The 12,937-nt window shown below is 40.4% G+C and overlaps 1 protein-coding gene across 1 annotated transcript in view; it reads left to right on the plus strand.

The window, feature by feature from the left end:
- Positions 1–12,937, plus strand: part of TPH2 (tryptophan hydroxylase 2) — a 103,935-nt gene that overhangs the window by 56,795 nt on the left and 34,203 nt on the right. The window contains exon 8 of the mRNA XM_043565047.1: positions 6,874–7,000. Coding sequence (XP_043420982.1) covers positions 6,874–7,000 — 127 coding nt within the window. The remainder of the gene's footprint in view (positions 1–6,873; positions 7,001–12,937) is intronic.

Here is a 12,937-nt window from a genome sequence, read left to right on the forward strand (position 1 = left end):
AAGCCTGTGCATTTTGAAACCAAACTGTACCTAAGTGTCTGCTGGAGCTCTGTTTCTGTTCTTTTAGGCTGTTATCCGTAGTGACTTGGGGTAAAGCCTTCAAATATATGTATAAATATATATTAGTGGATTCAAAGCAGGATTCCTTCCTACCCACCTCCAAGGTTTGCCTAACGCCACACCTGAGCCACAATTCATGTTCCCTCAGTGCCATGTAGTCAAGGAGAAACTCATTTATGCACCTTCAGGTGTGGAAGACTGAGATGGCCTGGGAGAATTTTTTTTCAGGAATATTTGCATTTTTAAATTGCAAGTTCAGAAGAAGAAATTCAAAGTGATTGAAATTATTAGGCAGGGAAGACGTAACCACTGGTCATACCTCTTCACTGCTGTGCAGAGAGTTACATCTATTGACCTGTACAGAAGCCACCACCACCAAAGAGAAGGAAAAAGGGATCTACATTTCCCACACATGTTCTGTTGGGTGGACATGATTCCACTCATTTTTATGAGGGAGGCAGGGCTGTCATCATTTTACAGGTGGCAAATCCAAAGTTGAAAGAAGTCAGGTCGTTTCCCTGTGGCTCTACAACTAGGAAATAGCAAAACCAAGACCTAGTTCAATGCCCTTATGCTACACTGGAAATTAGGAAAACTGTACTTGCGAGCCACTTGGATTTACCTCTTTATGGAGCCGGAGAGCCCCATCATCACTACTCCATTCAGTTGAGTTGAAATAGCACTTATCAAGTATCTATTATGTGTCAGGTGCCCCAAGACAAACATGGCATTACATCTGTCTTGGAGAGGATTACTAGATCTTGTTTAAGTGATAAAATATCTTCCGAAAGGGCAAACTTGCTGAGGTACAGATGTAGGTGTAAGTATAATTTAATGTAATATGATTAATGATACATAACTTGTTGGGAAATAATGTTTTCAATGGGTTATCTTAATCCTTGTTCAAGAACTCCATGAGATAGGGACCCATATAATCTCCATTCTAAAAGATGAGCAAACAGTCCATCTGTGCTGTCCAATGTGGTAGAGACATGGCTATTTAAATTTATTAATTAAAATTAAATAACTATAAATTTAGTTCCTCAGTAGTGCTAGCCACATTTCAAGTAGCTACCATACTGGACAATGCAGATAAAGAATATTTCCAGCACTGCAGAAAGTCCTATTGCACAGAACTGCTCTAAGTCATTTGCCTATGCAGGAATGTGGGAAATGGACTTGGGTCTGACTTCAGAGTATATACTTTTAACCATTATGTTTTACTGTGTCCTTAATATTTAGTGAAATTTGGGGAGGGGGCAGAGAAAGAATTCAAAATTCCTTATTTTTTCAAGGACTAAGAAATATCTGAGATGATGGGGGAACTAAAGACATATCAATAGTTTCCCTTGCAACCCTTTTATGGTACGTGTAAGAGCTGCAAACTGTGTCTCTCACTGGATCAGGAAAGTTAGTACTTGCTGTTTGCCCTTTTATGGAACCATAAGGTGGCTTTCTAAGAGTTATTCTAGGATTATGTCTTATTTACTTTTAAGCCTCACTTCTGAGCATAGTACTTGGTACATAACAGGCATACAATAAATGCTTCTTGAACAAAATTTCAAAAAAGATAACTATAATATCTTCTGTCGGTCTCAAAAGAATTGTAGTGAAGAAGAGTAACATTGGTGGCCTTCCTGATGATTCCTAGGGGGAAAAAAGTAAAGATTTCCTCTAGGGCAATATCCAAGTGCTCAGCTTCACAGAAAGAGGGCCACGTATCTATTTATCTATACTGCAATAGGGATAGAAGAGGGAGTGATCATAAGGGCTGCCTAAAATTTTATCTGGGCCAGATTTTACAGTATGCTATTTTAAATCTAAACCAAAGGAATTCCGTATTTGGCTTCAAGGAGATCACTGAAGGAAAATTGCCTCGATACCAAATGAAGTCCTGTTATCGTCTCCTCGGTGCAGTAAAAACAAACCAAGTCACCCCCTTTAAACGTGTCCCGGGGTGTTATCCCAGATTACTTGCACTCACCCACCAAATGTTGTGTGAAAGCTGAAAAAGATACCCAATTTTGCCTCCCAGCTCATCCTCCCGCACCATTTCACCAGTGCAAACTCCTCACCCCGCCCACTCATCTTGCTTTCCTTCCCTTCATGATTTAGCTAAAGCGTTGGCTTCTGTGTCATTTAGAACAAACAAAAACTATAGAAATATGGTTTAAAAGACAGATGCACTGATTTGGGATGGGAAGCAAATGTTGGATGCTGGCTCACTGCGTCCTAAAGGCTTTAATTTACAGCAGAAATAAAAAGGAGTTGTTCAACACGTAGCGTGAGGAGTCAGCTTTGAAAACTGATAAGAGGAGAAAAATGCCAGACTCATTTTGAATGTGAACTTAACAACCAGGACCCTTATTTCCCCGTAGCAAGATGATCGCAACTTTCTTAGAATGATTTAAGAATTCCCCTGAGGCACTTTGCCCAGGCCCCTTTGTGGGCCCATTTCAGCAGGCTTTAGAATCCTCCTAACAGGGCTTATCAGAGAAGATTCCAATTTAGAGCAGCAAAAGTTTAGAGTCTGATATCAGCTCTAGCTTTTCTTTTTCCTTTTTTTTTTTTCAAAAGGAGACATGATGTTTTACAGTGTTAACAGTTTTGAAAGGTCCTACATTTCCAGTGAACAGAGCGCTTTTGTGAAAAGCCTTCTGAAAAGCATTATTCAGGCGAAAATGCATCAAAGGGATGTGAGTTAAAAAGAGAAAAGTTTGCCGATGTAGAGATTGGAGGCAGCATGTGCTGACAGGTGCAATTATAGCCAAATAATTGAATCTTTTTAGAGAGATCTGTTGTGATAAGGTAATAGTTGTGGACTCACCTTGGAACCCTGTTCATAATTAGATACTCAGGGGTCCGGCTGTGGACAATACAACCAATGGAGGGATCGTGAACTATGTTATATGCAGGACAGAATCACTGTTGTACTTTGTAAAATAGGGCGAAATGGCATGATTTCAGCCCAACGGAACCTAATTAATACAACGGTTGGAGACAAAGCTCAGCCTTTTCCCTCAGACTCCCAACAGTCTGTAACAGTTTTCAGCCTCTAAAAATCATAGTCAATCCAAGCTTCTAGATCCTTTGGTGTCAAAGAAACTAAAAAAAATGTCAATTTTTCAAAGCTAAGTAATTGCTTTTATTAGTAACATTAAAAATCTCTTTGTTGTTTGCTTGAAGAGTTTCTGGGCACTTCTGTTACCTTTGTCTACACTGTACATCTAAGCCAAAGACTGGGATAGGGAATGATCTGGTGTTAATTTCTGAGAATGTTGCACCAAAGTCATGAAAGACAATAAGCTTGTTTCTGGTCTTGAAATATGGGTGTGCAGAGCCTTAGCTCAATGAGAAGTGGACTTGCTGTCCATATTGTCCATGCACACTTGCTCAGGAATCTGAGCTGCAGGTCTTTCTCAGGGTCTCTGTGTGGACACAGAGCTGAGAAGAAGACACAGACTACTGAGATACAACACAAATCATTTCTACTTATCACAGGGCAGAGGGCATCTCTCACGCTCCATTAGTAATTCTGTTAGACATCTTGCTTCAGGCTTTCCTTCTTAAGGAAATAGTGTATTCTGCCATATTGCATGATTTCTTTCTGTCAGATTTATTTCTTTTATCCTCTTCTCCATATAGCTGGATTACCTTGTCATTGCAATGCGATTAAAGGTTCTTAAGGTGGCTGAGAATTATAGGTTTCTGATAATGACACCTTAACTTAAAATCTAGGCGTTAGTTCCTTTTTTATTATAGGGAATTGACTCCTTAATGTCTTTGGATCTTAGTGTTTTCCTTCTTTTTCCTTTGTAGTTGCCAACTTTTCACTTTTGCTTCTATCTTCATGTTTTTGAATTCCATTAGTACCTAGGTAGATAGAAGACTGTCCTCTGCAGCAGCCTTCTCACAGTACCTGTCCCGTAGTAAGCATTCAATATGCATTGGTCACAATAATCACTATTTTAGTTTCTGCTTACCTTGTTTGTTTGTGTCACCTTCAGTACTTTCCCACAGTTTGACATCTGGTCTAGTTTTGGAATTATTATTGTCATCTTTTCTGCCTGGATAGGGAGGGGTGCTTTAGTATTTACATTATAGGCTACAATGGAGTTATTCAGATTTATCCATGGTGGGCCACTCAATCCTAATTCCAACACCAGTGCAGACTGCATGGCCTTTTATTAATTTTTTTAATGCTTATTTTTGAGAGAGAAAGAGAGAGAAATAGAGTGCAAGCTAGGGAGGGGCAGAGAGAGAGGGAGACACAGAATCCAAAACAGGCTCCAGGCTCTGAGCTGTCAGCACAGAGCCAGAAGTGGGGCATGAACCCACAGACCACGAGATCATGACCTGAGCTGAAGTCAGATGCCCAACCGACTGAACCATCCAGGTGCCCCTTCATGACCTTTTAAAAACCTGATCACAGGAGCACGTCTATAGGGTCCACTCCCAGCATAGAACTTTTAGACCTTTAAATGAATCAAATGCACATGAAGAAGTGATTAGCTACCTAGTGAACTGTTTTTTACCACCTTTCATTATTCCTCAGTATTATGATGTCATTTCAGTGGAATTAAATTTGAGCAGCTCAAGATTACATAATCACATTGAGTGTTAGTTTCATGTCCTTGCTGCTTGAAGCCTGCTAGTAGAGCTCCAGAGCATCATCTGTTCTGACAGCGGGTCTCCACCTTGGCTGTGCCTTCTTAGCACCTTCAGCGGCTTTAGAATAATGCAGATACTCTGGTCTATCCCAGAGAGTCTGACTGAATTGGTTTTAGATAGGACTCATCTTAAGATAGATATTCTTAAAAATTCTCCTCAAGGAATGGAGGGCCACTGGGTGGCAGGAAAAGAGATTCACAACATACTGACTACATTTGCACTTGTGCTAACCAACTTGGTTAAGCTCTCTCCCAACCATGTAAGCTGTGCCCCCTCACCCATCCCTTCTCATTTACTCCACATCTTCCAGTTAAAACAACAGAGCAGAAAGAGGACAGCTGTTTAAGTTGGAGGAATTTGATTTCAAATCTTGTCTTTTATTGAGACTGTGACCTTGGAAAGATAGTTAAATTTACATGAATTTTAGTTTCCCCATTTATCAAATGGGAATAGTAAGTCTTCTTTGCAAGTATAGATAAATTAATATGATACAAGAGCATTTAGTACAGTACCCAACACATAATAGGAGCTCAGAATATGTTAGCTTTCTTTTCTCCCTTCTCTTTTTAATTTCTTTACAGGTCAAATGAAGGGCTCAGATAATATTTGAATTCTCCTTATTCCCTAGAATCCAATGAGTCTGATTCTCTGCCTTAAATAATATGAGTGGAGAGTAACTGCCATGTATTCTTTTCCACAAATCCAGTTCTGTGTAAAAAGAAAGCTATCGGCACACAGCTGACAGGGAATAAATTGGGAATTTCTTTTAGTATCCCATCTACACATTCTCCTTTGGCTGCCCTTTCAACATGACGTATCTGTGAAGTGGCTAGCCAAGGCTGGGGATGTGGTTTGAGTTGTGGGAACAAGATTTTTTGACTGAGTAATGCCATCTGTTTTATATGGGCATCAGTCTTGTACCCTTGACCACCATTCACTTGCTTCAACCATGTAACCACCCAATGTACTTTATACTTATGATAATAGTGGTAGCACCTGGCATTTATATTTTAGCACCTATTGAAAGTGATACACTTCAGAGGAGGCCAGGTGAAGTCAGGAAACATCTTTCAAAGACTACCTGGCTAATTACTTTTCATCAAGAAAATAAAGTATTGCAGCTTCTCGATCCATTCCCAGAGAGTCATAGGAGAATTCATTCTAATATAGCTTGGTATCAGGGAACAGTGTGTGATTCGTGGCAATGACTCAGGAAGGCATCTGCCTTGCTTCACTGTGATACATACTTGCCTTTGCCTGATCATTTGGCTCCAAATGGAAGCTCAGGCAAATGAGAACAGACCTAAGCTTCTATTATTACCTAGTTCAGGCTGCCCAAAGCAGAGGACTGGGAAGGTTTTCCAACGTGCAGGCTCAAGGGAGTTGCCTGTGTAATAGGCAGATAAGTTCTTTATGGGAAAAGTCACTTTGATGATGACAATATAATCCCTCTGCTGTTTTCTGCTGTCCGCAAAGTGTAACATGGCAGGCGGTGCAACTTAAGTGTTAAAAGCAACAGTTTAGAAATCGCCACAAGCTGGATTAAAATTTTGGCTTTATCCTTAGAGCAAACTTTGTCTGTGAAGGGCCAGCTAGTAAATATTTTAGGCTTCATGGGCCATCTGGTCTCAGTCACAACTACTCAATTCTGCCGTTCTAGTCTAAAGGAGCCACAGACAATACATAAATGAATGGGCATGGCTGTGTTCCAATTAAACTTTATTTACGAAAACAGGGAGTGGGCTAGATTGGCCTGCGACCGTAGGTTGCCCATCCCTGCTCTATAGGCTTTTGCACTAAGGAGTTACTTTAATTCTCTAACTTTCCCTTGAGGGTTAAAAGAGACAGTATTTGTCATAAAACACTTCCCATGTGGTTGGCATATGGCAAGCACTTGAAAATAGTAGTTGCTATCAACTTATTAAAAATATCGTATATCACACAGTTTAAGATGCCATGGATTGTGAGGTGTGGCTGGATTTCAGAGATGTTAAAAGGTGATAAAAAGTTTTAGAACTGATGAAATTTGGTAACGGTAATTGATCATAGTAACAAGGTTCTATTTAGGATTTTAAGTCTTGTTCTACCAGTGACAGTTTGGACTTCCTGTATAACATATTTTTATGATGTTTTTCTTGTCAGAGATACATGTCATGAACTCCTGGGACATGTTCCACTACTCGCGGATCCTAAGTTTGCTCAGTTTTCACAAGAAATAGGCCTGGCATCTCTGGGAGCATCTGATGAAGATGTTCAGAAACTAGCCACCGTGAGTTCATTTTCAATGAAAAAAACTGTTCTATTTATATCCATTTGTAAGGTAAACAAAGCTTTAGAGTCATTCATGATGATTACAAGGCAAATATTATGGAGAAGGCATGGTGACTTCAGTGATTACTGCATTGTGTTCCTTTGAAGTACAACGTGTTCTTAGCTTATCAGCCATTAAGATGTTTATATTTTATCCTTCTTGTTCAAGGAGTGGCTAGAGAGTAAATATTTTAGGCTCGAAGCTTATAAGGTCTCTGTCACAACTACTCAGTTAAGTCACTGTGATGCAAAAGTAGCCAGAGGCAGTATGTAAATGAATGAATGGTAGCTGTGTTCCAATAAAACTTTACTTATAAAAGCTGGCAGTGGGCCACGTTTGGCTTGTGTGCTAAAATTCATTGACTTCTGTTCTAGTTCAATGTTTTTTCCCCTAGAAACATTAGGAATACTAAAAGTTATGCATTTATGAAAAAGTAGGGGTTGTACTTGAGGTTATCACTGGTTAGTGAATATAGGTGTGGTCAGACACAATTTGAGACAGCCATGAGAAGCTTAGGCTAAACAATTATTATAAGTACAAAACCAGAGAAAGATTTAATAGTTACTATGTTCTCAACAAGGTTTTTTTCTCAAAACAAGCAATATGAGAGGAAAAATGTCATGTTGGTGGCTTCCTTTAAGATGCAAATCTAGCAAGCATATCTACCTTACCTTAACCCCATTTCGAAGAGACCAGGGTAAGGAAGAACAACTTTAGCACACTCACTTACACAGGGGTCAGTCCATTTACCTAAATGAACAAAGCTATCAGAGGAATTAAAAATGGAAGCTTACGTTGTGTGTATTTGCTATAGATACACATTGATGTCACATCAGGCATGTAGGGATATTCTTCACTCCTACCAGGAAATACATGCTCTAGATTTCTTTTCTTTTCAAAAAAGTTTTTTTTTTTTGAGAGAGAGAGAGAGAGAGAGAGAGAGAGAGAGAAGCACGTGTGTGTGAGCAAGCACAGGAGGAACAGAGGGAGAAAGAATCTTACATTTTTTTTTTAACCTTTATTTATTTTTGAGAGAGAGACACACACAGAGTGCGAGTAGGGGAGGAACAGAGAGAGAGGGAAACACAGAATCCAAAGCAGGCTTCAGGCTCTGAGCTGTCAGCACAGAGCCCAACACAGGGCTCGAACCCACAAATTGTGAGATCATGACCTGAGCCTAAGTTGGACACTTAACCTACTGAGCCATCCAGGCACCCCACGAGAGAATCTTAAGCAGGCTCCACACTGAGCACGGAGCCCGATGCCAGGCTGTTACTCATGACTGTGAGATCATGACCTGAGCTGAAATCAAGAATTGGACGTTTAACTGACCGAGCCATCCAGGCGCCCCTCCTACATTTCTTAAGACAACTGGCCCTTTCAGTTCATCTTTTGTTTCCTAGTTTTCGTAGAGATGTAAGAACTGAGAAATGTTTTTCTAATATAAGAGAAGCAGCAGTGCAAAAGCCATGCTGTTAGTGTCAATGTAGAGATGAATAATTACAGTGGGGGCTTCAGTAAACCCATTAGAGCCTACTGCCGAAGGCAGGTCCTCAGTTTTCACTGGCAGCTGCCAGACAGGAGTGCAGGCTTTGTGTTGCCAGTTCTCCAAATTTTTGAGAGATATTGGAAATCTAGATTTCTAAATGAATTTAAATGATTTTAAGATTTTGGCTCATAAAAAACATTGTGAGCTGAGGAAAATATATTTGTAGACAGAATCAGGATCTTAACTTCCAACTTGCAACCTCTGCCCTAGGGAATGTATCTCATGTATATTGGCTATCTATTACTGCACAATAAATAACTCCAAAACTTAGTGGCTTGAAACAGCGAACATTTGTCATCTCATAGTTGGTGTTTGGGAATTTGGGAGCATCTTAGCCGAGTGGTTCTGGCTCAAGGACGCTCCTGTGGTTGCTGTCAAGATGTGGGCTGGGGCTGCAGTTATGTGAAGATTTGGGAATCTTCTGCCAAGAGAGTTCACTCATGTGGCTATTGGCAAGTCACTTTCTCTAGAGCAAGTAATGGGGGAGGGGGAGGAGGAGAAAGAGAGAGATCGATGTGGGGAGGAAGTTGTAATGACTTCTCTGACTTGATCACATGTTGCTCATGTCAGCCATATTATGTTTGTTAGAAGGGACTCACTCCAGCCCACGTTGAAGGGGAAGGAGATTAGTCTCCACCTTTGGAAGAAAGGAGTGTCAGAGTGTTTGTAGACATGTTTTAAAACCACCACACCGCTGAGTTCTGTTATTTAATTCTCAAACCTTGGCTCTGTCTTTAAACTCCACATTTTAGAACTTTTTCCGTGCCTGGAAGATTTCCCTTGAAATTTTCCTGGTTTCAGCCTTTAACCCCCTATAACTTGTACTCTTCATCAGGGATGAATGTACTGCTTATTTGTCTGACTCTGAACAATCACAAATTGGGATTCAACTCTGCCAGGCTCTGTGTGTGTCCAAAGAGAGGACGGGAAGGAATAAGGTAGGGCTGCATGGATGTGAATGTAGGTAGATCCTAGTGAGTGATCTTATTTCTTTTTTAAAAGCAGTAACAAAAAAGTAGGTTTGTTGGCTTTTATTTTTATACTCCATAAAGTGATAATTAATTAAGTCCATCGTTCAAACTAACATTCACCAAGAATATAACACAGTCCTCACGTTTGGGAAATTTGTAGCCTGTATAGGTAAAACTAATATTTTTCAGAGGAGAGAAAGTTTTACTGGGTCCCGAAAGATGAAAAAGTCAGCCAAGTTGCAAAGGGGGAAGGGGGGGGGGACCTGAGGGACAGTTTCAGCCAGAATAAGAAATCTCTCTGATTTGGGGACCCAGCAGGGAATGCCTGCTCACCAGATTGCAGGGCCATGCTGAAAACAAGGATTGCCTTTTGTATTAGATATCTATCACTACTGTTAACAAATTACATATGACTGAAAACAACACAAATTTGTTATCTTACAGTTTCATTAAGCTTAGAAGTTTGACACAATTCTCATTGAGCTAAAATTAAAGTGTTGGGATGCCTGGGTGGCTCAGGTGGTTAGGCGACCAACTCTTGATTTTGGCTCAGCTCATGATCTCATGGTTCATGGGATCAAGCCCTGTGTTGGCTGACAGCACAGAGCCTGCTTGGGATTCTCTCTCTTTCCCTCTCTCTGCCCCTCCCCCATGCTTTTGCTTGCTCTCTCAAAAAATAAGTAAACATTAAAGAAAATAAAATTAAGGTGTCAACAGGGCTGTGCTCCTCTCTGGAGGCCCCAGGGGAGAATCTGTTTCTTTGCTTTTTCGAGTATCTAGAGGTTGCTTGCATTCCTTGGCTCATGGACCTCTTCCTTTGTCTTCAAAGCCAGCAACGTTGCAACTCTCTGATCTCTCTGCCATTGCCACATTTCTCTTCACTGACTGAAGCTGGGAAAGGTGTTTTGTTTTTAAGGACTTATGTGATTAGATTGGGCCCTGCTGGATAATTCACAATAATGTCACCATTTCATGGTCCATATTCTTAATGATATCTGCAAACGTAATACTTTCTAGGGATTAGGGCAGGACATCTTTGGGGGGAGCATTATTTTTTGTTTCTATACTTAATTTGCAAGGAAAAAAATGAATACTTGAATACTTGTATCTCGAAACCTATTATACTAGGACCAGTAAATTTATAGGATGAATATGTTTTCTTTTGGAACTTACATTCCTTAGCATGATTCTAATACCCTTGGCTATGATTGCCTTAGGTCCAACAGCTAAAAATGCTTCCGTCTGTTAGAGATCATTGGGTCATTAATCATGTTTCTCTCTCTCTCATTTTTTCATTGCCTTTTTCCTGGAATATACATGTACTTCTGCAAAAGCCAATCAATAGTCTTTAAATGGCTAAAGAATCCTAGGTACCATGAGGTAGGAATAAGAAAAAGACAAAAAGGTATACTTGCATCAAGGAGCTTTTGACCTTTCATCCATAAAAGTATGAAAATCCAGAGTCAGTGTGAGCTTTTATTAATATATGTGAGAAGGTATACAGAAGAAGTGGATTTAAGGTGAAGCTTCCAAATGCGTTTGAGTTCTGAATTCAGTGGTGGAGACTGGGGTTCAGAACTGGGAGCAGAGGCCAGCAGTTTCATTTCTTCTTCTTTTCAAAAAACATTTTTATTTAAATCCAAGTGAGTTGACATGTAGTGTAGTAACGGTTTCATGAGTAGAGTTTAGTGATTCATCACTTATGTACAACACCCAGTGCTCATCACAAGTGCCCTCCTTAGTGCCCATCACCCATCTAGCCCATACCCCCTACCTCCCCTCTAGCAACCCTCAGTTTATTCTCTGTATTTAAGAGTCTCTTATGATTTGCCTCCCTTTCTGTTTTTATTTTTCTTTCCCTTCCCCTATGTTCATCTGTTGTGTTTCTTAAATTTCACATAAGACAGGTTCATTTCTATGTAGGAAGTAGCTGGTGACAGGTTAAGGAGGATCAAGTGTCCCCCAAGGGAGCCAAGAATCCTGCCTGGAATCTTGCAGTAGCTTTGACAGTTAAAAACAAAACAAAACAAAACAAAACAAAACAAAACAAAACAAAACAAAACCCAAGAGAGTAAAACTTGCAAAAGACTTTAACACAAAGATTTTGAACCTCTTCTAAATGCAGTGGAGAGTTGGTGGGGTGGGGGGAGTGGAGGGGGGAACTCACCATGGTTTTGTCTGATCTACTCATTTCTCTTTTTCTCATACTGCATGTGCCCCCACCCCAGCTCCCTTTGATTTCCTGCCTCTCACAAGCCTTGTGATTCCAGTTCCTTCCAGCTTTATAGACTCTACCCCTCTACTCTGAAAAGTGTTTCGCAGGGGCACTCAGTTGGTTGAACATCTGACCTTTGATCTTGGCTCAGGTCATGATTTCTCCATTCGTGAGATCGAGCCCCATGTCAGGCTCTGCACTGACAGTGTGGAGCCTACTTGGGATTTGCTCTCTCCCCCTCTCTGCCCCTCCCCCCTCAAAATAAATAAATATAAACATTTAAGAAAAAAGAAAAGAAAAGTGTTTCGCAGACCAAAGAGAAATTTGGAAAGCTTTTCCTGCATGCTGTGGGGAGTATGGGGGAGAGACTCACAGTGTGAGGAGGCTAGGGAGGGAGATTTTCCCTGAAATGCTCCTAAAACTGTTGTTGACTTTAGAAACCATAACGCATCTCTCAGTCAGAAACAAAGTGAATGGGAAACTGCTGGAAGGTGGTTTTGAAAGAAAGAACAGATTCTGGCCAGGCCATTTCAAAGTAAACCTTTGAATACATAACCTATTGGATAACGTGCATATTAATGACTCTCAAGCCATATACTGTAGCTAAAAGCCCAATTTAATGACCCAGTTGCAAAGACTAAGAGATTAAGGGCTGACTACGGCCTCACTGGGAGGTGTAAAAAGTCCAGTGGTAGGGGGAATAGTGTTGGTTGGGAGGCCTCTTAACTGTCCAGATGAGAAATGGACATGTTATTAGCTGATTTCCTCAAAGTTGTTCCCATTAAGTCCCCTGAAGATGTACTGGAGTAAAATGAGAGATGAGATGTACCATAGGAGAAAAATCCATAGAGAGGACAAATGGAAAACCACAGAAATCACTATTTATGCAGAACAATGAGACAGGCCATATTATTCTTTTACTCTAGGTGAGATTTATATTATTAATGACTCTGTTTATATAGTGCCTGCTTTTCCTTGTTTAGTGAATTTAAGCACTTAGGAAATAGGGAGTAAAAGCAGACACTTAATAACTTTCTGTGATGTGCTGTCAACAAATCCATCCAAGGAAGAAAACAACGTCCAGTAGGACTAATTGGCCACCACTAAATTCTGTTTCATCCAAAGCTGCTTTTGAACTTCTGGGTCTGATTTCAGAGGGA

This window comes from Prionailurus bengalensis, chromosome B4 (genome assembly GCF_016509475.1).
Source record: "Prionailurus bengalensis isolate Pbe53 chromosome B4, Fcat_Pben_1.1_paternal_pri, whole genome shotgun sequence".
In the NCBI taxonomy this organism is placed as follows: domain Eukaryota; kingdom Metazoa; phylum Chordata; class Mammalia; order Carnivora; family Felidae; genus Prionailurus; species Prionailurus bengalensis.